The sequence below is a fragment of the Sciurus vulgaris genome, assembly GCF_902686455.1.
Source record: "Sciurus vulgaris genome assembly, chromosome: 11".
NCBI classification, from domain to species: Eukaryota; Metazoa; Chordata; class Mammalia; order Rodentia; family Sciuridae; genus Sciurus; species Sciurus vulgaris.
Window position 1 is genome coordinate 3,802,393 of NC_136472.1, and position 27,201 is coordinate 3,829,593.

The 27,201-nt window shown below is 63.4% G+C and overlaps 2 protein-coding genes across 7 annotated transcripts; one reads left to right on the plus strand and one right to left on the minus strand.

The window, feature by feature from the left end:
• Positions 1 to 139: 139 nt before the first annotated feature.
• On the plus strand, positions 140 to 23,518 carry SLC67A1 (solute carrier family 67 member 1). 6 transcript variants are annotated; one of them, XM_079104946.1, is made up of 12 exons: positions 2,361 to 2,446; positions 3,260 to 3,415; positions 6,895 to 6,992; positions 7,684 to 7,844; positions 8,049 to 8,181; positions 16,269 to 16,387; positions 17,137 to 17,244; positions 18,076 to 18,176; positions 20,621 to 20,722; positions 20,965 to 21,085; positions 21,250 to 21,395; positions 23,169 to 23,304. In XM_079104946.1, exons 1-11 carry the CDS (start codon positions 2,408 to 2,410, stop codon positions 21,387 to 21,389), a joined length of 1,278 nt encoding a protein of 425 aa, XP_078961072.1. In that variant the 5' UTR covers positions 2,361 to 2,407; the 3' UTR covers positions 21,390 to 21,395; positions 23,169 to 23,304. The 6 variants fall into 6 exon arrangements, with proteins under 6 accessions (XP_078961069.1, XP_078961072.1, XP_078961071.1 ...); XM_079104945.1 differs by lacking the exon at positions 21,250 to 21,395 and having other exon boundaries at positions 23,169 to 23,410; XM_079104943.1 differs by lacking the exons at positions 2,361 to 2,446; positions 21,250 to 21,395 and adding an exon at positions 140 to 230 and having other exon boundaries at positions 7,684 to 8,181; positions 23,169 to 23,518.
• A 2,121-nt stretch (positions 23,519 to 25,639) lies between these two features.
• PHLDA2 (pleckstrin homology like domain family A member 2) lies at positions 25,640 to 26,837 on the minus strand. Its single transcript, XM_079104995.1, has one exon. It carries the CDS (start codon positions 26,631 to 26,633, stop codon positions 26,238 to 26,240), a length of 396 nt encoding a protein of 131 aa, XP_078961121.1. The 5' UTR covers positions 26,634 to 26,837; the 3' UTR covers positions 25,640 to 26,237.
• Positions 26,838 to 27,201: the final 364 nt, after the last annotated feature.

Sequence of the window (27,201 nt, forward strand, 5' to 3'; positions counted from 1 at the left end):
CTGGTCCCACTGGCCACAACCAGAATCGCTTCCTCTGGAGGAGGAAGTCCAAGGGGCCAGGGTTCTGAGTGCTTCTCTTTCCGCTTCCAGCCCAAAGGGCAATTTTCCCACACTCCCTGGCAACCAGGAAGCTTCCCCACCCCTACTGAGCCCTTCATGACAAAAACAAAGGAGTGTGCCCAACCAGATCCCTGCCACCCCAGGTCCTGCTTGGCACAGGGGGAAGAGTGGTGAGTAGCCAGCCCCTTCTAGGCACCCACTACTCCAGGGGACCCTTGTCCTCAGGACTTGGCTCTGGGCAGTTTCAGACGCTCATCAGCCCCTCCTGCCTCTGCCCGGAACCCCAGGAGGAGCTGATATTGGTCCAACCTCTGGTCAGGTCTGTGAGAAGCAGCCAGGTCGCAGGGTCTGAAGGGTAGGTCCTGGGAAGTCTGGTAGCTCTTGGGGACAGTGCCTCACCCCGTCCAGTGTTGGTATGCAGAGGGATGGGCCATCTGCCCATCAGCCCTCTAGGACTCCTGAGTCTCAGACCCCTGAGATTCCTGTAACCCAGCCCCCGCTTCCCAGGCCAGCCTTCCTGGGCATGTTTCCAGGAAATCTGGCTGCACCTATGTGGGCTCCTGGATCTGCCTGAAGCTACCCTCCTCTGGCCCCAGGAGGCCAGAGGTCCTGTTCCTGAAGCCAGGCGTGGCTGAGGAACCGGGGCCTGCCTCAGAGGCCCACACTCTCCCCCATCTGCACTGTCTGCCCTGGACTCTTCCTCAGCACAGCACACACACCTGTCCACAGAGCAGTAGGCAACACCCACTTCCTGGGGGTTTCAAATGGCCCTGCCAGCAGGCTCCAGGCTATGTGGCTCTGCCCCTAATCACCAGTTCTGTGGCCTGCTCTCACTGGGCACCCCGGAGGAGATCCTCCATGTCTGCCCGTCCCTGATGCAAGTTCCTCTGTCCTCTGCAGCTTTCTGCTCAAGCTGAGGATAAAACCTGCAGAGGGGGTACAGATTCTGACACATGGGCCTGTGACCTGGCCCTTGTCTGGGTCCCAGGGCAGTAGGCTGTGGGGGGTGTCCTGAGTGAGCACCTGCTCACCCAGCATGACCCACCAACCAGAGAGCATTGAGGGGGTGCAGCACCCAGAACAAGCCTGAAGTCAGGGTGTGCTCCTGCAGACTCCCCAGGGACTCAGCGCAGTGGCCTGAAGCTACTTCACCTGGGTGCCATGCATCTCCAGTGGCCCCAGCCAGTGGCAGGGTGATGGGGCAAACATGGCATGTCAGTAGCTCCCAGCAGCCTCCTGGTCTACAGGGCGAGCAGGGAGGAGCCCAGAGCTGTTCAGAAAGCTCCCTTCCTCTGCCCCTCCTCTGGGGCTCAGGGCAGACGCTCAGGAGGGGTGCAGACTAGACTAGGCCCTCTTTCCCCTCCTTGCTTCTACCCTCCCTTCTTCCTGTTGGTCCCAAGTCCCTCCTCCACTCCCATTCCCCTCCCCACACTCCGACTTCCCAACTGGAAATGGACACCATGTGCTGCTGCAGGTTCAGAGATCCCACCTCCTGTACCAAAGGCTCGGGGCAGGGTTGAAGCCACAAGCCACTGAGCATTTACCAGCCCATACTCACAGGGACTGGAGATGCTGAGGCAGAAGGACCACAGGCAACTTTGTGAGACCCTGTCTCAAAAAAAGATAAACAGGAAAGGACTGGAGGTATAGGGCTGTGGTAGAGCCACTGAATGAGACCTTTGCAAGGCGCTCCTTCCAACCATGCTCAGTCAGGACACTGGCCCCACCCTCCTGCCCTGCAACCCTGGCAAAGGCCAGGCCTTGAGCCCAATGTCAGTACCAGTGTCCCCTCGGCATGCTTTCCCCTTAGCTCAAGTAGAAAGTTGTAGAGGACAGAGGAGCCCACGTCAGGGTGGGGTGGATTTAGGGGATCCTCTCCAGGGTGTCCAGTGAGAGCTGGTCACAGAACTGGCAGTTAGGGACAGAACCATATAACCTGAGGCCCGTTGACAGGGCCATCTGAATTCCCCGGGCGAGGAATAGTATGGGCGAGGCCCTGGGTTCCATCGCTAAAACCGAGACGGGTCGGGGGAACACACACACATGCACACGCACACACGCACGCACAGCTGCTGGACACCAGTCAGGAGAAAAACCGCGCGGGAGCCCGGAACCCGACCGCCGGGGCGGGGCGGTGGGCGGGGCCTCCAGGAGCGTGTCAGGCTGGGCCAATGAGCGCGCAGAGGCCGCGGAGCCGGCTCTCCCGGGCTCAGGTTGGGCGGGGCGGGGCGGGGCTGGCGCGGGTGGGCGGGGCGCGGAGGTGGGCTGGCCTGGCGGGGGGCGGGAAGGGCTCATCCGGGGTCGCCCCGAAAGGGCGGGCCGAGGCTCACCCCGGAAGCGCGGGCTCATGCCTCAGGCCGCGCCCAAGCTCACCCGGCGGAGGCAGGTACTCGAGCTCAGTCCGGCAAGGGCGGGCTCTGAGCACCGAACCCGCGCCAGGTCGAGCCTCTGACCCCGATGTGCCCTCACGTGCGTGCGGGTGGCGGGCTCCAGCAGCCCCGCGCACCCGGAATGGGCAGAGCGGCCGGCGCAACCCCTGGCCTTCTGCGCTTCCGCCCCGGCCTGGGCTGTCTGAAGATGGAGGCTGCTCAGGCCCAACTGTAGTCAGGAAGAGGTCGGCAAACCTTGGAAAGGCCTCAGTGGGCTGCAAAATCCGGTTCCCGCCGGTTGTGGGGCAGGGAGAGCTATAGTACCTGCTGTAGGAGGCGAGGCAAAGCTGCTCGACGGGGGCCTGGAAGGCTGAGCCTGTCCCCTGCACCATTCCAGAAGGCCCTGGGGCTCTGGCTGGAGCCCCTGGGAAGGAAGGGCACTGTGGGCCTGAGGAGGCCCCTGGCCCAGGACTCAGCCCCATGCCACAGAAAGCACTCTGGGCCTCGATTTCCCTTTAAAAGCACCGGGCCTGACCCAGCATCAGGGTTGGGGTTGTCCTTGACTTCCCTCCGGTGGAGGCTGCCTGCTGGAGACCAGGAGTTTTCAGAAGTTTAGGGGAGGGAAATCTGACTGGTTCTTCAAGGTCAGGTAGCTGGAGAGCCCAGGGTGGGGGTCTGCAGTGTGCAGAGCCGTCCTCTCCCGTGGGCTGTTCTGCCCGCCTCTGGCCTGGTGACTCAGCACCGGCGCCCAGAGCAACCGGACTTTTGCCCCTTGACCACTCCCAAGGCTCTGCCAGCCTCCTGTTAAATCTCTCCCTGGCCTCCTACAGTGCCTGCCCAGGATGCAGGGAGCCGCGGCCCCCAAAGGCCAGGGCCGGTCCCTCAGCAAGATGGACACTCTGGGTCGACCCTGGGTCATTCTGCTCACCTACGTGCTGGCTGCTCTGGAGCTTACCTGCCTCTTCATGCAGTTCTCCATCCTGCCAGTGAGTAATGCCCCCAGCAGGCCCCTCACTGCCCCTCCCACTGTCCAGCAGGGAGCAAAGGCAGTGTCTTGATGCTGCCAGACCCTTCCCACTGGGGACCCCATGCCACACGTGAGCTGAATAAAGTAAGGAGGGGCCGGGGACTGTTCTGGTGACCCCTCATCAGCACACACCGTGCTGCCTGGCTGCCCCAGCAGCCCTGGACAGAGCCTCGGAGCCACCCCACGTCCTTCTGACAGCAGCACCCCTCCACGTGACTGTCCCAGTCCTGTGCCTCCTGCCAGCCCCCTGGGGCCTTTGCTCTGTCCATCCCCTGCCTGACACCTGCTCAGCTCACATGCTGGCCGTACACAAGCCAGTAGGTCGCCTCCTGAGAGGCCTTCCCCACCCCCGCCTGCACCTTAGTTCCCAGCAGCCTCTTGTCCTGCTCCATGCTTCCTGTTTCCTGTCCACTTAGTGGACATTTGTGCTGTTTGTTTTCCTCTCCCCCACCAGTATGTGAGGGCAGGGACTGCCAGGGCTGTTTCCTCAACTCGGCCTGGCTCCTGGCAGGTGGATAAGCAGTCGTTACTGGCTGCCAAGTGCCCCCACTTCTGTTCATTCTCGCCTTTTACCCTTGTTTATTCATTCAACAAACCTCTGTGGAGGTGGCCCGCGGTGTCTCATCTTCCGTGGGTAACAGCACCCAGGGGAGTTTGGAAGAACCCAGAGGCCCCAGGCTCTTTTCTGTCTTTGCGAGCAGCAGTTTCTCTTTGAATGGGGATTGGGTTCTCTAGATGCTATAAACTGAAGTTCTTAAAAGCAGATAAAGCTGGGCACAGTGCTGCAAGCCTGTGATCCCAGCTACTCAGGAGGATGAGGCAGGAGGATTGCAAGTTCAAGGCCAGCCTCAGCAACTTAGCTAGGTCCTGTCCCAAAATATAAGTAAAACGGGGGCTGGGGATATAGCTCAGTTGGTAGAATGCTTGCCTTGAAAGCACAAGGCCCTGGGTTTGATCCCCAGTACTGTAAGAAAAAAAAAAAATTGGGGCTGGGGATATAGCTTAGTTGGTAGAGTATTTGCCTTGCATGAATAAGGCCCTGGGTTCTAATCCCCAGCACCACCAAAAAAAAAAAAAAAAAATATATATATATATATATATATATGTATGTATGTAAAACGGGGTGCAGTGTGTAGCCCAGTGGTAAAATGCCCCTGGGTTCAATCCCTGGTACCAAAACACAGAGAAACGTTCCCATGGAGACTCGCAGCCCAGGCTTCCTAAAGCAAGGGACCCGTTTGCTCAGTGCTGGGCTCAGGTTAGGGGCTACTCAGTGTGCTGCTGGACCCCAGGCTGGGCAGAACTGAGGTGCTGGGGCCCACACTGATCATGACTGAGGCCAGTTCCCCACTTGTCGTCCCCAAAGAGGCTCAGGGGCACTTTGGAACAAAGTTACACATCACCAAAAGGCCAGGCCAAGTCAAGGCACCCCGGAGCCCCTACCCTGGGAGGCCAGCGGGCCCAGGGCGCTCCTGTCTTCGCTCCAGGCCTGGGAGTCCGGGTGGGAGCGCACTGACTGGCCTTTGCCACCATTGCTGGCATGGTGGGCACTCCCAGCCCCAGGACCCCCCGCGCCTAGCTCCCACCCTGCAGGTGACCTGGGTTCCAGCCCCGAGCCCCCACCCAGCAGCAGAGGAGCAAGGCTCAGAGCGCTCAGAACAGCCCATAGCGTGGCACCTGCAGCCTACGGTGGCTCCCACAGACAGGGCCACAGCTGATCCAGCAGGTGTGTCGAGCACTCACGGGAGCAGACCTGGGACGGCAGAGCAAGGACTAAAGTGCACATCCTCGCGTGTGCATCACAGCAAACGTAAAAGTTCAATGGTGTACTGGGGAAACGAGTAGTAAAATAATGGAAGGACAGAACCCGAGGTCAAGTGGCAGTTTAAGGGCAAGAAGACTTCACGGAGAAGACAGCATTGATGCTAAAGCTTGAAAGAAGCAGGTGAGGCACAGCCAGCGCAAAGGCCCTGGGGCAGGGGTGAGATTCCTACATCTGGAGACGAGTGAGTGGACAGAAGGCAAGGCCAGAAATGGTCTTGTCCAGGAGGTGCCATGAGGACTCAGGGATGGTGGTGGCCAAGGGAATCTGGATCTGGATCTCCCGCTGGTGGCCTGGATGCAGGTGTGAGAGAAGGGGAGTCAGGGATGGACTGAGCCCTCAGGAGAAGGGGCACTGCGAGAGCAGCCAGCTGTGCATGCTGTACAAGGTGATCCAGACAGGTGAGGGCCCAGGAGAGGCGCACACTGGCAGTGCAGGACAGAGGACGTGGCCCAGAGGGACTCCCCCTGGAGAAAAGGAGGCTCGAAGGTCAAGGAGAGGCCTGGGGAGGCCAGAGGGGCCTCCAGTAGGTGAGGGCAGGCAGCAGGCAGGGTTGGAGGAGGAGCAGGTGGAAGGGTCTGGGGTGGCTGTCCGGTCAACCTAGAGATGCCAGGTAGGCGGCCGTCCAGGCCCCTTGGTCAGGAGTGTGGGCACTCACGCTGGCCTGGGAGGAGCAGGGCTGGGAAGGATGGGGATGCCCAGTGTTTGGGGCAGGAGAAGAGGGGAATCAGTGACCAGGACTGCCATCCCAAGGGGCCAGAACCGGCGGTTTCAGGGTCCCCGAAGCAGTCTCTGGGTGTCAGCAAAGCCAGTGCCCTCGGAAGGGCTGGGGTGGGGTCCTGACTCCATCTGCACGTCTGTTCGTGTGATCATCCCTGTGTATGTCTGTGTCCCCAAGACCCTGCTAACAAGGGCAGCAGTCACACTGAACTAGGGCCCACCCTCATGTCCTCACTTGAACTCGGTTGCCTCCATGAAGACCCTACTTCCAAATAAGGTCCCATTCTGAAGTGCTGGGGGTTAGGGCTCCAACATGAGTTCGGTCACGGTTCTGGAGAAAGGGGCTGAACTCAGCAAGGGGTATTAAAGGCAGAGAATTAGGGCAGGACAGGATGGGGCTCCAGGGTCCCAGGGACTCCTTGGGTTTTCTGGAGGGACACGGCTGCGCCCTGTTCCTCCCCCAAGCGCATCCTCCAAGAAGGGCTGAGGACTGGAAGCCTCACAGAGCACACTGTGCCTGACGGGCAACAGGCCACCTCCTGTGTGTCATCATGCTCTGGGACACTCTCTTGGCAGGACAATGTGACAGTCTCCTCCACAGAGCCCCGAGTAAGTGGACAGCAGGTGCCTGTCTGTGCCCCACCTGAAGTGTGTCTGGCAGAGGGGAAGCAGGCCAGCAGCGCTCTCACTGGGCATGGCATCCTTAGGGCCACTACAGGATGGCCCACCTGTGGGAGGAGGGGCAGGATCCTGCAGAGAAGGACCCCTGGGCCACCTGCCCAGTCAGAGCCCTGCCCTCTGCTCCCTCCCACCTGCTCCACAGTGTCCTTCACCCCCTGCCCATCCAAGGGCTGGTGGCACCAGGTCCTACCCATGGGCCGTCAACTGTGTTTCAGTATCTGTCCCGGAGGCTGGGCATGGATTCCGTGGCCTTCGGCTACCTGCAGACGATCTTCGGGGTGCTTCAGCTGCTGGGAGGGCCGGTGTTTGGCAGGTACAGAGGACGGGGGAGTGACCCAGGCTACTCCTCAGAGGCCATGAACTGGGTGCTGCCAGGTCCCTTGAGCTCACTCTGGGTGAGCCACCCACCCAGTGACATCAACTATTATTCAGAGAGGCAAACTTGGGTGCTGAAGTGCTATGGTCCCTGTAGGTTCCCAGCCCTCCGCCGCCCCCGTGACATCAACTCATGTCCAGAGAAAGGATTTAATTGCTGATGGCCTCAGGTCTGTCCATGGCCAATGCAATGAGCTGGGGGTGCCACCGTCGTTCTCCCTGAAAAGGCCGTTCTGGAGCAGGCAGGAGCTCCAGAGATGTGACCCAGGGTCAGGGTGCTGCGGGAACACTGGGCTGGGACAACAGACACCCCCCCACACACAGACCTCTTGGGGACAGTGGCCGTTTTCAAGAGCAGTTTTAGGCAGAAAGAAGGGACACCCGCCCCACTCCAGCTGCTCTCTGCACAGCGCTACCTCCCACATTTACCTTCATGAGGGGGTCACAGTGTCCCCTTGGCCAACACGCACCCCACTGGGACGATGGGGAAACAGGCCCCAGAGGTCGCAGGCCTTCCCAGGAGGAGGCCCGGCAGCCCCCAGGTGCCGGGCCCTAAGCTGCGGCCCAAGACTTCCCCAGCGGGGACGTGGGGACGCGACGGCGCCAGTCTCTGACCCGCCCTGCCGCAGGTTCGCAGACCAGCGCGGGGCGCGCGCAGCGCTCTCGCTGTCCTTCGTGGCGGGCTCGGCGCTCTACCTGCTCCTGGCGGCCGCCTGCAGCCCAGCCCTGCCCGGCGCCTTCCTGCTCTTCGCCTCCCGCCTGCCTGGAGCCCTCATGCACACGCTGCCAGGTAGGGACCCCGCAGCAGGGTGGCATGGGGCGTGGCTTGAGAAGGCACACCGGGGTGCGGGGCGACGCGGCGTGTGGCCTGGGCGCAGATCCGGGTGGAGGGACAGTGGGAGCGTGGCCGGGGGGGCCGGCCTGGGGGCCGGCGGAGCGGAGGGGGGTGGCCTGCGACGGGGGCCGCACCGCTCAGTCCCCGTCCCTCCCGCAGCCGCCCAGATGGTCATCACCGACCTGACCGCGCCGGCTGAACGGCCCGCAGCCCTGGGCCGCCTAGGGCTGTGCTTCGGTGTCGGCGTCATCCTGGGCTCCCTGCTCGGCGGGACCCTGAACACCGAGTGCGGGTGAGCGACGGGGCGCGGGCAAAAGGGGCGGGGAACCGTTCGGTGGGTTCCGGTGGCTCTGCAGCGCCAGCGCCCCGCCCACTCATCTGGGCCTCGGTTTCCCTACCTGCCTGCAGAGCGGTTGGGTCGTCCCGCTGCGGCGTGGCCATCAGGGGGCGCCGTCGCCCCGCGCCGAAGCCTCCCTCCAGGCCCGCACCCTGCCAGGGCAGGTCTCCGCAGGCCGGAGGGCGAGACGGGAGGGCAGGGAAGACACATTTGACCCTTGTGGACTGGACACTTCTGCCTCCTCGGTCTTGCTCTTAGAAACTTCGGCCGGGGAAAATCCCGTTCCAGTCGGGCTCAGGAGGCTCTGCGTGTGGCTGCCCCGAGGAGGGGGCTGTGGCAGGGGCCGCGCTGAGTGGCGGGAAAGGAGGCTCAGGCGCAGGGGGCTCCCTGGTCTGCTGCTCACCTCCCTACGCCTCGCTTTCCGCCTCTAGAGCTGAATCCTGAGGGCAGCTCTGCAGGCTTGTGAGGAGCTTAGGGATTCATCCTAAGGCCTCTGTTCCTACCCCAGCAGTGCACACCGGGCCCTCCCCGGCTTGTCCTGCACGCTCAAGTCTGCTCAGCGCCCGGAGCGCGGGGCTTGACATCTGTAGCATGAGTTCCTGCCAGGCCTGCCTGTCCCCCTGCAGTGCTGTGGACGGGTCATCAGCACCCACAGCCCTTGCTGTGCCTCTTGGGATGAGAGCTTGACCTTGTGCAGCACACCTGGAGGGGACCAGCTCCCTGTGCAGCCCCACCCAGTCCCCCTCCCCCCAAATTCCTGTGGCCCTCAAGCCAGTTCCCAGCCTGGTCAAGCCTCTGGTTTGGATCCAGTGTAGTGCTGGGGTCAGGGACTCCACCCAGCAGGGAGTGGAGGCTTCTACCTGCTCCCTGGCCAGAGGAACCTCTAGGCCAGCAGGTGGTCCACCCACCTCCACAGGCCTGAGGGAGCCCCCCGGAGGCTCTCCTGGGAGGGAGCTGTCCTGGTGCTTGGGGCTGCCACTCGCACAGGTGAGGCAGGCCCTGTGACACCTCCAGTTTTTCCAATCTTGGATGAGCAATGCCAGTCTCTGGGCTTCTGGGATCCCTGGTTTCCCAGGCCAGGCACTGCCCAGGGCTCCGGAATGCTCCCAGGCGAGTCCTGGCAATGGTGGAGGCAGCTAGGTGATGACGCAGCCCCAGGGTTTGGGTAATGACTGGCACCTCGCTTTGCAGGAAGGGCTCCGAGGACAGGCCCATGGCTTGTTCAGTTCCTGGGAGTCCTCCCCACGCTCCATCAGAGCCTGAGTCTGTTCACTCTCTGATGTTTATTAAACACTGGCAAGTGCCCCTGTGATTCTAGGTTGTAGGACTCAGTGGGGAGCAAGACAGGCCAAGTCCCTCAAGTCCAACCTGCTGCTAGAAGGTCAGGCTGTCCCCTGTGGTATAGAAAGGAATAAACCCAGCGCTGGGGATGTAGCTCAGTCGGTGTTTGCCTTGTGAATACAAAGCCCTGGGTTCAATCCCCAGCACTACAAAAAACAAAAACGAACACACACAAAAAAAAGAAGAAGAAGAAGAAAGGAATAAAGCATGAGCAGGGCCCCGTGGTTGAGCCCTTGCCCTCGTGCCTGGGGCCCTGGCTTCATCCCCAGCTCTACAAAGAGCAGCCACACAGCTGGGTGGTCGCCAGAGACTCTCCCTGGCGGTGACCTTTGAGTGGAGACCTGAGCAGGTGCAGGGAAGCAGCAGGTGCAAAGGTGCTGGGTGTGGGGAGGTGAGGAGCCCCGGGCCCAGAGGTCCCAGGAGGGCAGGAGCCGGGCAACACAGCTGAGCGGTAGAGAGCCCTGATGGGGAGACAGGGGAGGAATGGAGGGGCTCCTGCTCCACCTGGTGGGGAGAGGGGTAGCTGCCTGGGTTGGCCACAGGGAGAGGGCAGATTTTGGCCTGGTTTGGTGATGGGTGGGAGGCAGGTGCAAATATGCTGCCAAGGCTAGGCCCTAACTCCAGCTCACCTTGGGCAGCCCAAGGCCCTGTGGGTCTGGGTCTTGTTTTAGCAGGGACCCCTGGGCCTCAGGAAGCTCTGGCCCAGGCAGCCAGTTGAGGGACTGTGCAGCTGGGGAAGAGTTGGGGCCATGTCTGCCAGCATGAGGACGCTGGGCCCTACCCCTGCACTGGGCATGTCGGATGAGAAGACCACAGAGGGCCAGGTGGTGCTTGGAGGGCACCAATGGCTGCCAATGGCTGGCCCAGTTGTGGCCAGAGCTGCACCAATGAGGGCCCCAAAGCCTGATTTCTAGAAGGGGCTGAGGCTGCCTGGGTGGATTCTGCTCAGAGTGGAGGCACCCCAGGGAAGGAGCCCACGGAGAAGGAAGGGGAGTGGGGAAGACTGGTCAAGCCCGGGGCTGAGTAGCACTTGCCAGGGGGCTGCCTGGGGCATGGGGTCAGGGTGTACGGGCAGGGCAGCCCTGGCAGGGCAGCAGGAAGAACTGGAGGTGTGGAGCCAGGCCATGGGGAAGGCCGGGGGTGGACAGGAGCCAGGCACCGCTGCCTCTGAGCCTGTTTCTCAAGGCAGCCAGTGAGGAGGGGGCATGGAGAGGGTGCGGGGGACACAAGCAGATGTCAGTGCTGGGAGGCGGGCCCTCCAGATGCCACCCACTCAGGGACACGGCCCAGATAGGCCCGCCACCTTGGGGCCCATGTGCAGGGATGCCTCCCTTACCTCCACGGCTTTTCTCACCTGTGAAGCAGGCCCATCAGCCCTCACTGGCTGGGGGCTGCTGCAGGGGGTCCCCACGTGTGAGGTATCACAGGGGCTGAAGGTATGTGGACGTCTGTTCCTCCACCGCCTGGCCCACATCCGTCCCCTTTGTCTTCACCTGTCCTTTTTGCATCCCAACCACTGACCTGGAAGACACGACTCACTTCCCTGCCTCAGCAGCACCCCCAAGATGACCACCACCCTTGTCCCCACTTCTAGAACATTCCATCAGCTTCCCTGCTGCCTTTTATCCCAAGATCTGAGGCCATTTATAACCTGGACACTTACCTGTGACTAGGTCGACCTCCATACTTCCTTTGGTGGATGGGGAAACAGGCCTGGGAGGGGGCAGTCCAGGACTCAGGACTGGGGACTGTGCAGAGTGCACCTGGGGATCCCCAGTTGTCCCCGCACCAGAGACTCAGGGTGCTGCATGGGCCCTCGAGGCCAGAGCCCTGCAGCTGGCTGTCCAGAGTAGGGGGAGGGGACGACTCAGCTATCGGCCCTGCCCTTTTCCTTCCCTAAGGGATCTGACCAACCATCCCCTGAGCCAAGCCGATCACCTGGATCCACACAGCTGTGGGTGGCCTTGTCCTTCAAAGTGGTATTACCCCCTTCCGTCCCCATGTGGAGACCAGGGAGGTGGGCTCCAGGACCTGGGCGCTGTCTCCCTCCTCCTTCAGCCTGCCCTTGACCCAAAGCCTGCCCTGGGTCAGTGACAGCCACACCTCAGCCTGTCTCCCCTTCCTCTGATGGAACCAAGGCATGATGTGGGGTCTCCCAGGCTGTGTCCTCTCTGCCCGCCAGGGGGCCTTATGCCCCTGAAGGGCCCCGGGCATGCCCATGCCAGTTGCCCAGACAGGGCTGGGAGGAGGAAGTGGCCTTGGCCTGAGGCCTGGGGGAGCAGCACTGGTATAACTGGTTTGGGCCCAGCCTTGAGCTCAGGGTTGGGAGGCGGGTGCTCAGGTAGGGAACAGAACCCAGAACGCGCACACCAGGAGCTGGAGCTGGCTGTGGCTTGTGGCCTTGAGCCCCCACCTCACACCCGGGAGGGTTGAGAGAGCCCAAGCCCTCAAGGCCTCTAGGACCCAGCACAGGTTCCTGGAGCCTGCTGTGTGTCTGCCTCTGGGCCTGCCCAGATGCACAGGTAGCCAGCCACCCGCATGGAGGCAGCACATGAGGGATGGGGCGGGGCCGACAGATGCAGCCCTGTGGGCGGAAGCAGCAAGGGGCCTGGAGGCTGGAGCCAGGCAGGGCAGGGGCACAGGCCAGAGGGCAGGGGAGGGGAGCAAGGACTCTGCCTTTGTCTGAACGTCCCGGGTGCCACCAGTGCCGGCACAGGGCAGAGGGACCCTGCGAGGCTGGTGGGAGCGCCCCCGTTGATGTGGAGTGGACCCCAGGGCAGGCGTAGGCAGTCGAGGCTGCAGGCTGGGAGGCGGGTGAGCCAGGAAAGGGTCAGCGCAGCCTGAGCTGGGTTAGACCCTGGGCCCAGCCCAAGGCAGAGCCAACAGGACTTGCTGAGGATGTACGTGGGCCGTCTGGGAAGACCCGGGTTTGGCCTGAGCAACCGGAAGTAGATTGAGCGGGGCGACCAGGAGTCCAGTGTTGGGCATGTTGGGTTTGAGACACTATCAGAAGTTCAAGTTCAGTGCTGAGGGGCAGGAAGAGGCCTGGCTGTGAAGTCAGTTCCAGCTGCTGACCTGGGAAGCAGCTACCTGAAATGGCATTGGCAAGCTGTGACCCACAGCCGAGTCCAGGCTGCCCCTGGCTGAAGGTGCGGCTCCGGCAGGTCATGGCAGCACCTGTGCGCCCACCCTGTGCTCCAGTGGCAGGTGCGTGGGGCTGGGACCCGCTGGAGCAGAGCAGAACGGAGCCATGGGTTACAGCCAAGCTGGGGCAGGTGGCCCAGGTGAGGGACTTCCCTGATCCCCAAGTCAGGGCTGGCGCACACCCACCCTTGACTCTCAGTGAGGGCCACATGGCAAGTCACAGCCTAGGACTCCCACCTCAGCCCCAGAAGGCTCTGTCCACCTGGAAGCAGTCGAGGTTGAACAGACACCAGTGGGCTAGCCGGACCTGAGGGCTGGGCTGGGGAGGGGCCAGCCATGAACTCTGGAGGTGAGAACCGAGTGGCTGGTGTGACTCCGGCCTTGAACTATACCCACGGAGGCCTCCGGGTGACTCAGCACACGTTTCCACACACCTGAGCTGGCCCCTGAGCCCTTGGGAGTGGCCAGGTGTTATCTCGGGCCCTTCAGTGCGGGCGAGGGAATGAGGGCCTTAGGCCGAGAGGGACTAGCTCCATGGTCCACTGAGAGGAGGAGGCGCAGGGGCAGGAGGGATGGGCAGAAGTGTCCAGGTGGAGGCCCTGGGCAAGGAGGCTCTGGTGGTTTGGTTGGAGGCCAGAGTGGGGGTCAGGAGCGGTCCTGCAGGATCCATAGGTACCGGCCTGGTTCTAACCACACACCAGAGGGGAAGGTGACTTCTCTCTGGGCCCTAGTGGCTCTCTGGAGTCCCCTGTCCCTGCTGCTTCCAAGCCAGATCCGTGTGGATTTGAGTACCCCGGCCCCAGCTGGGACAGGAGCCATGTACAGCAGGACCCAGAGCCGCGTCCGGCAGTGGGGATCCTTCGGAGCCAGCTGGCAGGGGCACCAGCTTGGCGAGCCGCTATCTTCCCTCACAGGCAGGCACCCAGGGTCGGGCAGAGGGACGGAAGGGGCAGAGCCTGAATGGGGGAGGCAGGACCAGGCTGCCATCCGCCCTACGAGGCTGGCAAGCCCTGACCCTGGCGGTGAGGATGAAAGGCTGGGTCACGGCGGCTGCCGTTTGCCTGAGGTGTGGCCGCGGGTGCCAGAGGCCTCTCGGGTGGCTGGCAGGCAGAGTGGGGGATGGAATGGGTCCCAGGACAGCCAGGGCGTCCCAAGAGGAAGACAGGCTGCGAGTCCAGCCCTTGTTTGCCCCTGAGGAAATGAAGTCACCGAGCAAGGTAGCCAGGGAAGGACAGGGCAGCCCGATGGCCGAGGCCTGCCCACTGCTCTTCCTTCCGATGGTATCTGTCCGTCAGCCCCTGTTCCTGTGCTCACCCAGAAGAGGGGTTTAGACAGACAACCCGAACTCCCTGCCCACATGGCCTTAGCTCAGCTCAGAAAGTGCAGACGGGCTGAGTGTGGCCGTTGTGCCCGCGACCCCGCAGCCTAAGGGACTGAGGCAGGGAACTTCAAGTTCAAGCTCAGCCTCGGCAACTCGAGGAGACCGTCTCAGAATGAAGAGTCGAGAGGGCTGGGGTGTAGCTTCATGTGAGAGCAGTTGCCAACAAGGGACGGCCCTGGGCTCCGTCCCCAGCACCAGAAAAATAAAGCAGGGTGGACCAGCCAGCGAAAGCCAGACACGGCCCAGATCCCTCCCGGCTCCCGGCTGTCCTGCACCTGGGTGGATCCAGGCGGAGGGCCATATGCTGGGGTGCACTGGCCCCCAGGCCCCTGGGGCAGTGCCATGCTGTCTGCTGAGGCGCAGAGCAGGAGGGTGCTCCTGGTGGACAGGCAGCACACCGCAGGCTCAGGGTGAGCTGGCCTGGAAGTTTCCTTTCTCTTCCAGTTTCCCTTTGGGTATTTTGTGGGGAGGTCAGAGGGAGCTCTGACTGGGGAAAGAATGGCCCCCCTCAGCTTCCCCAACTGCTCTCAGGTGCCCCAGCCCCAGGTCCTCTATCCCCAAGGAAGCACTGGCCGTTGGCTTGCTGGCCATCACTCAAGGGACACCAAGACAGGAGTAGTAGGGATTTGGCCCCCTGCCACCCACCCTCACTTGTCATCAGCCTCTCAAAATAGCCATCTGAGAGGCCGCCTCTGCTCTGCATACTTCCGGGGCATCTGGCAAAGAAAGCAGGTTTTGTCCCAGCCTGGCCAGGCCCGAGCAGTGACGTCCATCCCTCAGAGTCCAGAAGAAGGCTCTTCCCTCTGGGCAGTCCCTGGGTGGGGTGGCCCTCCCTGCTCACACATCACTTCCTGCCAGTCCCTGGGGCTGAAGAGGCCTAGCTCTGGGGTCCACTGCCCTCTGACCGCCCTGCCTGCTGGTTGATGAAGGGGCCCGTTTGTGTGGAAACTGGCAGCCAAAGCCCAGACACCAGCATCCTGGACAGGGGGCATGGGGCCATCTAGATGGGGTGGGGGCAGGTGGGACGAACGCCAGCCCCTGGGGACCGTGTGAGCTAACCATCCCAGACAAGACACAAGGACTGGCAGAGGCCTGGACTCTGTTCTGTGGCCTTGGTGGCAGCCCTGGGTCCTTCCCTGCGCCCTGGGTTGCTGCCCGAGTGCCCACAGAGGTGTGCTTGCGTGTGCACGTGCACGGCCAGTCTGACCTAGGAGAAACACCACAGCTCATGTGCCCTTGTTTAGGGCAACCCCTACTCGGGTCTGCACCCTGAGGCCTTGACCAGGGCAGATTTGGGGGTGCTGGTGAGGTCTGGGGTAGGACCTTGCCCACGTGAATGCCTGCTGTCCCTCGGCACACGGGCCAGACTCTGACCATCTGGTAAGGCAAGTTCTGAGGCCAGGGCCCCCGGAGAAGGCCCTTGCAGGATGGATAGGAATTTGCTGCACTGCAGGGAGAGGCTGTCCCAGCCCGGAGGCCACAGCTGGTTCAGCGAGAAGTCCCCGCTTCTGAGGAGGCAGTGTGCCTGGGCCTGGGAGGAAGTGGTGAGGTCAGGGGTCAGTGCCTTTGGCCTCAGACACAGGCGACGAGACCCGCTTCTGGAGGGTCATGGCAGCGTGGTGCCCCATAGAGAGGAGCGCCTCCTTAGAAGGTGGCCCGTGGATCGCATCAGGGCCCCTGGGGCTCTGGGTGGCCAGGCCAGGCCGTGCCAGGCCTGGTGTGCCCCAGCTCTAGGCAGCGGGGAGGGGAAGCGTCCCCCAAGGGACCTCCAAGTGTGCGCTCGTTCTCCGCGGCGAGGGCAGTGCCACGCCCTGTGCCATAGTGCCAGGCCCCAGGTCTCTGAAGGGCTCTCCAGGGACACACATGCCCCTGGCCCGTCCTCTGGGGCCTGTCCTGCTGCCCCACTCTGCTGGCCCGCTGGGCTGGCATCCTAGCTCCCTCCACCCTCCCGCCCTCAGAGGCTGCTAGGCCTTCGTGCTATGGCCAAGGCCAGGGATGGCTGGAACTCACCTGCTCTGCGGTCACTAACGAAGGTGCCCTGGGGTCCCAGTGCCCAGCCTCGGGCTGCTGGGAAGGGTGCTGGAATCGCCTGGCCCTCTACAACTGAGGCTCAGTGTGGCACAGGGGTGCGGCCCATGCCCAGCACCCAGGCCTGTGCAACACCCATTGCCCCCAGGATTCACTGTCCAGCCATCGTGGCGCTTGTGGCCAACCTCCTGGGAGCCATCCTCAGTGTCACCTGCATCCCCGCCAGTACCAAAGGGGCCCCTGTTGATGCCCAGGCCGCCCCACCAGGTAAGCCCCGTCTACCCAGGGAGGCCTTAGGAGGGGACATGGAGAGACCTGGGCAAGACCGGGAGTGACATGGAGCAGGGCGGGTGGGTGGCACGGTTCCTGGGGTCTGAGTGCTCTGGGTGGTGTGGGGTGCTGGCCCCGCGCACTGTGCACATCTGGGGGGCGCCGAGGTGGGGCAGAGTGCAGGCCAGGTGAGCTCCTCCCAGGGGCCCCTCCAGGTGGCCCTAGGCCTCACCTGTGCCTGGCATGTGACAGGACCCTATGTTTCTGCCTAGTGACTGAGAGTCAGGTCTGGGATGGAAAGACCACTTGGGTCAGGAGGCCATGATAGAATGACCAGAGAGAGGCCAGGGCAGGGCCTGGGGTGGGCGCCAGAGGCAGGGAGCAGCCAAGCACAGCTGGGCAGTCCAGACTCTGCTCAAAAATGTCCAGGGCATCAGACATGCCTCACTGGCTGTCACCACCCTCTGGCCTCCTGCCTTTCCCTAGCTGGGTCACCTGGGCTGGGGACTGAGGGTCGCCCTGCTCCTGTCCAGGTCTAGGCCATGTACCTGAGAGCATTCGAGCTGTTTTCTGAATACTTCCTGGGATCCAGGGGCCCCTGCACCCGGGCACGTGCTGAGCTGCATGGTGCCCGGGTGTGCGGCCAGCTCCCGTGCCTGCCTGGGCCTGGGGAGTGAGTCCTGCAGCCCTGGCCTCACGGCCAGGCCAGGACCTCCCACCTCTGACCAGCGTGCCTTCCTGGACAGGGGAACCCAAGGCCAGTGTGTTCGACCTGCAGGCTATCACCCGCCTGCTGCTGCTGCCCGGTGTCTTGCCGGTGTTCCTCATCAAGGTGGTCTCTGGCTTCCCCTCAGGTCAGTCGGACACCCCTCCCAGAGAGGCCCAGGTCAAGGTGCTGCCCCTCCCTTCCCGGGCCCCATGCTCCCGGCCAACCCTTGTTGAGTCTCACCTATCCCTGAAGGACACAGTGGGCAGTGAGTTCATGCAGGTGTCCCCCACTGCCCTGCCTTCTGGAGGAACCAAGAAGGGGGTCACCCGGGGCAGGCGAGGCCCAGACCCCCACTGCACGCTCTGCTAGCCACCCTGTGCCTGTGGTTTCCTGTACGTCTGGAGCGAGCCTCGGTGTCCCGGTCACATGGTGAACCACACGCAGCCCCAGGCCCACTCCAGTGACCTTAGAGCAGCACTGGTCCCAATCTGCCCAGCTATGGATGTGTCCAGCAGGGACCCTGTCACTCAGAAAGCCGCTTGGTTCTTGTGCATCACTGAGACCAGCTGCAGGGCCAGTCACAGCTGAAGTGGGCCCTCTCCTGAGCAGGGGCCTGTGGCCTAAGCATAAAGCCACTGCCCCCACCCAGGCCTGGTGGAGCCTGCCAGCCCACTAGGCCCCACCCCATCCCACCCAGTGGCCGTACCTGAGCCCAAGTGCAGCTGAGTGAAGGGCCTTGGAGGGCTCCTGGCCAGAGTCCCCGTGTCCTGGGGCCAAGTGCTCCACATGGCCAGCTCTGGGGCCGCCCTTCCAGACTACAGCTGAGCAGTGGAATCCCAGGAAAGGGTCTTGGGTCCAGCTGGTGTCACAGGCCCCTCCCTGGCCAGGCGGGGGTCCTCCCCAGGAGACAGAAGGGAAGTGGACCCTGGCAGGGGCGGGCACATGCGCAGTGCCCCTGACCGCCCCCTCCACCCAGGGCTCTTCATGGTCATGTTCTCCATCATCTCCATGGACTTCTTCCAGCTGGAGCCTTCCCAGGCTGGCTACCTCATGTCCTTCTTCGGGGTCCTGCAGATGGTAAGTGGGGGCCTGCGTCCAGGGTGCTGGGCCTGGAGACCTCTCTGTCCCCTGCCCACTGGCCGTGGGCCCTGCTCCTGCTCCTGCTCCGAGCACATCTTCCTCCTCTGGTCCCTGGAAGCTCTGCCGCCTTGCTCTGAGCCTGGGTCTGCACCAGGCCCTGCAGGGCTGCAGGCCTGTGCTCCCCAGCCGTGGGCGAGGTGGGAAGTAGGCTCTGGCTGGGGTGTCCTCTGCCCTGCTGCTGTTTCCTAATGGGCAAGTGAGGCTGACCACGGTGCTCAGCCCCTGGGTCTGAGCAGATGTGATGGACTGAGATGGAAAGCCCCGAGACACTGTTGCCCGGCTGCTGTGCTGTCCTCACAGCTGCCACGAGGCTCTGGCCATTCCGGTCATGAGGTGCCCTTAGGGCAGTTTGAGGTGGGGAGCAGGCGTCCGCTCTGCCGGCCCAGGGCCAACCCTGCCCAAGCCCAGCTCTCCCCAGAACCTCCTGGGCATCTGACCAGACCCTGGGTGCTGGAGACACGTGGTGACCAGCCATCATGCCCTCCCAGCCAGCACCAGGGACGGCTGCCTGACAGCTATTCTGGGGCTGGTGTGGGAGGGGGCTCTCAGCCTCTCCAGAAGCCTGTGGCATTGCTGGCACCTCGGCCATCTGCTCCCGCCTCCAGGCCCAGGACTGTTCTAGCCCCTGGTGCTAAAATAGCCTCTCTTGGGAGGGGCTGGCCCTGCTGTGGGCGAGGAAGGCCCCTGCTCTGGGGGCAGCCGGAAGGGCCACCCGGGTGGGAAGAGAAAGAGATAGAGAGAGAACAGCAGCAGAAGGCCTCAACCCACCCCGGAGCCTTGCTCTGAAGGAGCTTCCCGCCTGCCCAGGGCAGGCCACCCTGGGGACAGACACTGGCAGCTGTGGCCAGGCAGCGCTGCAGCATATCAGGAGGGAGGATGGTGGCCTGGGTGGGCGCAGGGCTGGGGGAAGGAGCCAGGCCTGGAGCAGGTGTGCAGCAGTGACCCCGCTGTGTCCATGGGCAGAGGGCAGCGCTGCGGGCTGGGCTTTTTGTCTGCAGAGAGGCCTGAGGCCACCTTCTTCAGGTGCCCCTGAACCCCTCAGGGTAGGCGAGCATCAAGAGGCCCTGAAGCCCCAACAGCTGGTCCCCTGCCTGCAGCTCCCCTGCCCTGAGGTGCACCCCAGAGGAGTTGGAAGGCACAGCACCCCCACAGCCCTGGTGAGGGAATGGGTCCTGATCCTGAGCAGCTTGCACACCTCCGTCCCTTTCAGACCTTGGAGAGAGGCCTCCATGTGCCCGGCCACCTCGCCCTGACCCACAGCTGTTCCCAGGGCGCTAGGCATTCAGAGTGCCCGGAGGGGACGGCACAGAGCTACCGGGGTACCCGGTGGGAACTTCAGTGAAGAGGAGGGAGGCGCCCCATGCACTGGGGAAACCCCGGGCGCAGGTGCAGTGGGGAAGGGCTGCGGAGGGTGGGTGTCTGCCAGAGCCCCTGGGAAGTGAGGGCGCCTCAGGACGTGGCGGCGTCCGCAGAGCGAAGCCCCGGAGAGCCAGCCTGAGAGGGCAGGACCCGTCTCCAGACTCGCGGGGCAACATGGTCTGCCAGTTTGCTCAGAGTGGCGCAGGATGGGTCTGAGTGGAGGAGGGACCCTCTGCTTTGGCCACTGTGTGGAGGAGGGGCAAGTGCAGAAGCCGAGGTGCCTCAGGGCTAGGTGGCCATCGGGGAGCACAGGAGAGGCGCGGGGGTCGGCCGGCAGCCGGAGGGCGAGAAGGGAGCACTGGCCTGTTGGCGGCTCCTGCTCTGGCGATGCCCCGCAAGGTCTGGCCCCGCTGTGGAGACTGGCACTCAGGGCTCGCTCAGGGTTTGGTCGGGTGCTGGTTGGAAGGGCGAGGCCTGGATTTCAGCTTCCTGTGCTGAGATCTCACTGACGCTTGTCCCATAGATCTTCTCTTTTAAAAACCTAAACAAAACCTAAGGCTAGAAGTAGATTGTTTGAGGGACATTGGTAGCTGGGCTGGAAGCAGTGGGCCCTGCCAGGCAGAGGGGGCAGAGTACCTGGTGGGTTCCGCAAACGGGGCCTGCCTCCCAGCCCTGCGGATCCTGGGCCCCTGTCCTGCAGCTCCGTGCCTGTGGCCACCTCTGCACTCCTAGCCTCCGCCGACACTTTCCTCCAGGTGAAGGAGGTGAGAGGACTGGACGGGGCACCTGGCCCTGGCTGGGGCAGCCTGAGCCTGCCCTGCTTTGTCATACCCTGGTGGCCCTGGTGTAGGCTTTCTGTCCACCCAGGAGAGCCCATCTCTGCATTGACTTTGGGGCCCTCCTGAGGACCTTGGGGCTCAGTGGGCTCCTGAGGGCTGCAGATGGTGAGGTGCCATTTCTGAGAATGGTTCCCAGCAGCCTGGAGGTCCCCATGCCCACGTCCACCCTCTCGCCCTGCCTAGGTGGTCCAGGGCCTGGTCATCGGGCAGCTGAGCAGCCACTTCTCTGAGGAAGCCCTGCTCCGGGCCAGTGTGTTGGTCTTCATGGTGGTGGGACTGGCCATGGTGAGAGCTCCCCACAAAACGGGGTCCCAGGCTAGTCGCCTGGCCCTCTGTGCCCAGGCAAGGCCACTCTGGTGCCCTGTCTGTGCCTGAGCCCCTGGGCCTTCCTCAGGGCAGGGCACACTGGCCGTCTGACCCCCTTCCCCAGGCCAGCTCTCGGGGGGCAGTCACGGTGGAGGGGACAGGTGCATCCTCAGTCAGGGCCCCACCTGGCTCAGTGTGACCCCGCTTATGGCCTCTGCCAGGCATTGATGTCCACTGTCCTCCACTTCTGCCTCCTGGTGCCCGGCCTGGTGTTCAGCCTCTGCACCCTCCACGTGGTCACCGACAGCATGCTGACCAAGGCCGTCTCAGCCTCAGACACGGGTGAGTGCTGCATGGGGTGGCACGCTGGGGACAGCTGGGAAGGAGGGGGCAGGCCCTGCTCCGGGGAGGCTGCCGAGCTGCCCAGGGGAGAGGCAGTGGGCCAGGCAACCGTGCCCCGAGAGGGTGCTGCGTGAGGGCTCAGGGGAGACTCTTCCCGCACCCAGCCCTACAGCAGGCCCTGCTGACCATCCCAGGGCCAAGCTGGGGGCGTGGGAGGTGGCTTGGCTCTGCCCGGCACCGACACGCGGGCAGGATTTCACTAAAGGAGAACAGATGGCTGGCATTCCAGGAAGCAGCATGCTGAGCAAAGGTGTGGGCTCGGAGGGCCCTGCAGAGCCAGTCAGGAAAACCTCCCAGAGGGGCAGAAACGGGGGGCAAGAGCGAGCAGACAGGAGGGCCTGGCCCCCATCCCGGGTTCAGGCAAGGGCTCGGGCTTGCAGTGCGCGCCGCGGTTCAGTGTGATCTAGGAATCTCCTGGGCCCGTCTGGACCCAGCTTGCTTTCTGAGGTCCAGGAGGGGTCCCCATCCAGGCTGGAAGTGCCCTGTCCCAGGCTGTGGGCTGCCCTGAGCTGGCGTGGTGCAGGCACAGGCTAGCTGGCTCAGGGCGGGCCTGTGAGCTGGCCATGGGAGGCTGGGGCTTCTTCCAGGCGTCCCCCGTACGGGGCCAGAAAACTTGAGTGCTGGACGGGCATTCATCCACCCACCTGCCCAAGAGGGCACAGCAGGGGCAGTCCGCTGCTCAAGGCTGCGTGACCAGTCCTCCCAGGACAGTGACTGCATGGTGCTAGGAGAGCAGGTCTCCAACTGCGGGACCAGGGGGGCTTCCAGAAGGAGGTGCCACTGGAGAGGCACAGAGGTGCAGGTGACGAAGGCCTGGAGAGAGGAGGGCAGGCTCTGGCAGGGAGGAACAGGCCAGGCCACCAGGGCCACGTCATGCTGCAGCACCACCCTTAGCTCGGGAGGAGCAGAACCAGGCCCAGCAGCAGCCTGGGAACCTGAGCTGCAGAGGCGGCGGTAATTGCCTGGTGTCTGTGGGCGTTGTGGGCAGCGGAGAAGCCACTCATACATTTCCCCACGCCAGGCCCCGAGCGAGGGCGGGGCCCCAGGCCCGGTCCCAGGGGCGCTCCACGGCCCGGCTTCAGAAGCCCAGACCAGGGACCCTCTGGGCAGTGGGGGGCGGACGCAGCGCCCCCGGGAGCTGGTTCCCAGCGGGCATGGAGGGGAGCTTCGGCCGGGGTTAGTGCTGTCGTGGGGTGGACCGCAGCCACGCCTAGGCAGGTCCACTCAGGGACAGCTGCCCAGAGGGCGTGGAGACTTGGTGACAGGTGAAAGAGCTGGCTGCTTGGGTGAGGGCCCTGGCAGCAGGGTGAGCTGGGAAGGGGCTGGTTGTCCCTGTGTCCTGCCACTCCCTGAAGTCCCTCCCCACCCACGGGGGTGTCCACAGGGCGTCTGGGGCAGGAGAAGGGACTGATGGTCAGGCGGGGCTGTGGGGGTGGCACTGGGGTGTTGTGCCCCCCAGAACCCTGGCCCAGAGTCCCAGGGTCTTAAAAGACCCTCCCCAGCCAGACTACCCAGCCTGCTCCAGTCCCCGCGGGCCCAGCCTGACCGCTTGGGCCTTGGTCCCAGTCCTGGCGGGCCTGGGAAGGAGCAGTGAGAGTCAGCTCCCGGATGTCCCGGGCGGAGGCTGGGGCCCCAGGTGCGGAGGCCACCTCCCTTGCAGGCCGGGAGGGTGGAGCCTGCATCCTGACCTGTGGCCCCGTTCCCAGGCTCCTCCCGCACTTGGGAACTTTCTAGAGCACACTCAGCCCCGCCTCTGGGGGAGCACCCATGAGGCCCCTCCTGGCAGGGTGGTCCGTAGGGCCCTGTGTGTGACAGGAGGGTGGTGCCCTGGAGGTGAGGAGCAGGTGGGGTGACGGGTGGGGCATGGGGCTGGTGATTTGGGGTATCCCAGGCCTCCTGCGCTGTGCAGAGCCTGGCGGGGGGTGGGGTAGGTGTCTGGGGGACAGGAAGAGGCCGTGTCCAGGCAGTGGCCTGTCTGTCCAGGGGCTGCCCAGGGCCTGACTGCCATCCCGGCTTTCCCCAGGGACCATGCTGGGCCTCTGTGCCTCTGTGCAGCCGCTGACCCGCACCCTGGGGCCCACCCTGGGCGGCCTCCTGTACCGCAGCTTCGGAGTCCCTGTCTTTGGCCAGGTGCAGTTTGCTGTAAACTTCTTCCTCTTCCTGGTCCTCTGGAGGAAGCCCATGTCACAGAAAAGGGACAAAGCCTGGTGACCACCACCCCTGGCAATAAACTTCCTGGAACCTCTCTGTGGTCTGATTTCTGTGGGCTCCTGCCTGCATCTGTAGCAGGAAGCCGGGAGGCGAGCAGGGAGCTCCAGGGGCTGAAGTGCTTGCTGGTGGAGGGGCCTGCAGCTGGCCCCAGGGTTCCGGGCACAGGATGACCCAAATTCCTCCTAGGTCATTAGTCCCCTTTGAATCTACCAACACAGCTCAGGGGGAATCCCCCTGCTGTACTCAGACAGCTCTTGTCACCGCCCCCAGAAAGGAGCTCTCTGCCCACCCCAGCCTGCAGTGTGGCCACCAGGAGCTCAAGCAGGTGGGTTTAAAAGATGAAAGAATGCCAGGTACAGAGGTGCATACCTGTCTCATGACTTGGGAGGCTGATGCAGGAGGATCACAAGGTTGAGGCCAACCTCAGCAACTTAGGCCCTAAGCAACTTAGTGAATCCCTGTCTCAAAAATAAAAATGGTTGGGGATGCAGCTCAGTGGTAAGGCACCCCCCCCCCCCAGTTCAATCCCTAGTTCAAACAAACAAATATCTAATTTTCCACTTGGACAAAAGTAACTACATCCAACCCTGGAGAAGAGTGGTATCTGAATACATATATTAGGCAAAAAAATAAAAGAATAAAAGATCAAGGAAACAAAGCTTGGAGAAGAGATGTGCCGGGGAGTCCAGGGGGTGCACTCCAACCCCCCAGCTCCAGGACTGCACCAGAGATGCTGGGCCAGCCCATCTCCCCAAGTCCCCTCGGTGGGCATCCCTGGCCACTTGCCCTGGGCCAGGAAGGAGAGACCAAGGGAACAAGGGCCTGAGCTCCCACCCCCTCACCCTTTCCCACGGCTCCTGGGAGAACAGACATGGTGTGGGGAGGCCAGCACTGACCGATTTGAAGACCACCACCAGGACGGGGGACTGCAGAACTCCTGAGACCATACAGGTCCCCTCCCTGCACAAGTTTCCTTTTTTAAAAAAAAAAAAAAGCAGTTAAAACCTGGAAAACTCAATCTCAGAAATCCAAAGTCCCCAAGCTGGGAGTGCCCTCAGACCACCAAGTCATCCACTCCCCTCCAGATCCTGCCTGGCATGAGCTCACTCATCTCCTGAGCTTGGTCACTCCTCCATGTGAGGCTGCGTGGGAGACATCCTGGGGGGCTGGAACGGTCAGTGCAAGGTCCCTGGGGTCTTTTTTGCTCTTTGGAACCCCTCCCAATAAATATTTGGGAGAAAATTCCTGGGGCTGGGGAGATAGCTCAGTCGGTAGAGTGCTTGCCTTGCAAGCACAAGGCCCTGGGTTCAGTCCCCAGCACCCCAAAAAAGAAAATTTCTTACAAAGAATAATTTCCTATCTGGAGTTAGCACCCGAGACCACTCAGCAGGCCACTCAGCAAAGGGGCAGTTCTGGTCCCCTGAGAAGCCTGTGATCCCTGCTTCTATGGAGGTTAGTGACAGGTATTAGGGTCCAATTCTGGTCCCTCACCTCTTTCTTCACCAGCATGCCTCCATCCTGGAAACAGCTAGTGTCCTGTCCCTTCTTCATCTGTCCTCAGCTTGTTCATTACCCACGGACCTTGTGGGGAAGGTGACCCACTTCCTGTGCCCTGCCAGCCAGGTAACACCAAGCCTCTGGGTCTGTCTCACAGACGACACAGCCAGGTGGAGAGGGCAGAAGTTGCAGCCTGACAGGTATCTCCAGAAGTGGGCCAGGGTCTAGTGAGCACTCAGGCCTCCCACCCAAGTCAGTCTTGGGCCAGCCTGCCCCACCTTGGGCATGCCTGGGAAAGCAATGCCCACCTGCTGGCCCCTCGCCTCAGGCCCTGGCCAGGAGGGCTGGCAGCTGGACTCTAGTGCCATCATGGTCCAGCCCAGGGTGGGGTCAAGAGGAGTGCCCTGGGGCCAGCAGCCAGGCCTTCCGGTTGGCTGGTCATTGGACAGGTGGTTTGCAGGCAAGAGGGGGCAGTAGAGGACGGCCACCCTCCCCTGTACAGAAGCTCAGGTCTAGGGGAGGTTCGACGGCTTTGGGGACAGGCAGTGAGAAGATGCCCAGGGCAAGCATGGCCACCATCCCTGTCCTCACACCACACCCAGGAGTAGAGGGTAGCCAGGGCCACACCCAAGGCATTTCCTGGCCTCTGGGGAGGCTCTGGACCCCACCCAGCGTGACAATATGCATTCAAAGCTAGTTCAGTGTCTTGGCCAGGCTGGCCAGGGCCTGCGGGTAGCCCTTCCCTCCAGCACTCCAGCGGGAAACTCACTGCCCACAACCGGCGGGTAGAAAAGGAGCTGGGCAAGGCATTTATTTGGAATGGGCACATGATTGCAAAACAAAATATTAAAGACAGGACGTCTGACAAATAACATCAAAATAAATAGAGTCCAATAAGTTAGCGCGCCCGCGCAGCGGGGCGAGGGTCCGCACGCGGGAAGGTCCTCCTCCGTGGGGCGCGGAAGCGGCGCCTTGTCCCCGCGCGGCCAGCGCTGGACCGCCCGCCCGAGCTCCCGCCGTCCCGGGCACCTCTTGGGCTCCTGCCCAACACGGCCATGCGGCCGGTTCGGCCAGAACAGTCCAGGGTGGCTCTGTGGGGAGAGGACTGGGTCAGGCAGGCGTACCAGAGCGGGTCGGGGCGCAGCCTGCGGGTCCCCGAGACCCCGACGCGAGTGGGGCGAGGGTCGCTCCTGCCGCGCACCCGAGAGACGCCGCGGTGGTGCGGAGCCAGGTCCCCTCTCGAAGTGTCCCCAAGGCGGCCAGACCTCCCTTCGGGACCTGAAGCTGACGTGCTCCGACGGGCGCCGGTCTCCGGCCGAGGGTCGCGGCGCACACCGCCGAGGGCGCCCGGGGTGCGCGGGGCGACACTCGCCGCGGCGCGGGCTCAGGGCGCACGGGCCGCCCCGGGCTCGGGCTGCGCGGCGGGCGCGGCGCGCTCCTGGCGGCTGCGGAAGTCCTCCAGGGCGCGGCGGTTCTGGAAGTCGATGAGCGCCAGCGTGATGGCCGCGTTCCAGCAGCTCTCGCCGGCGCAGCGGAAGTCGATCTCCTTGCGGTCGGTGGTGACGATGGTGAAGTAGACGTACTTGCCCGTGCGCTCCACGCAGTCCACCTTGAGGATGGAGTGGAAGCGCAGCTCCTTGGGACGCGCGCCGGGCCCGGCGGGGAAGAGGCGCAGGCGGTCGGGGGTGAGCACGCCGCGCTTCTTCTTCCACAGCTGGAACAGGCTGTCGCTGCGCTTCTCCAGCTCGCCCTCGCGCAGCACCTCGCCGGGGGTCTTCATGTCGGGCGAGCGCGGGGCGGCGGCGGCACCGGCTGTGCGCCCGGCGGCCGGCGCGGCCCTTATGTAGGCCCCGCCCCGCGGTCACGCCCCCGCAGGCCACGCCCCGGGCCCTCTGGGCCGAGCCTGCCCCGCCGGCCTTCCGGGGCTGGCCTCCCGGTCGGCCCCTGTCAGTCCAGGGCCGCCTCTCCTGCCCGCGACGTCCCAGCTGCCTGGTCGGGCAGGGTGACTCCCGGTCCCCACCCCACCCGGGCGCCGGCCCCGCGGAGGAATGCACTGCAGCGGCCCTGCCCACGGTGACTCATGGCCGGGAAGCCCCGGGAAGCGCCCGTGGGCCCCGGACTGGTCCGGGAAGGGGAACAGTAGGGCCGGGACCGTGCGCCCAGGCGACAAGAAATCTGGCCCTGCCGTTCCAGAGCTCCTGGGGCAGGAGGGTCGCGGCCCGCCTCATTCCTCCCAAGCCCAAGCCATCTGGTCCTCCTCAGGGTCGCTTTCCAGGTTACCCCAAGACCCTCCCCAGAAGTGGCCCTGCCCCAGCAGGGTTTATTGTCCGTCCTGGCACCCAGGGACT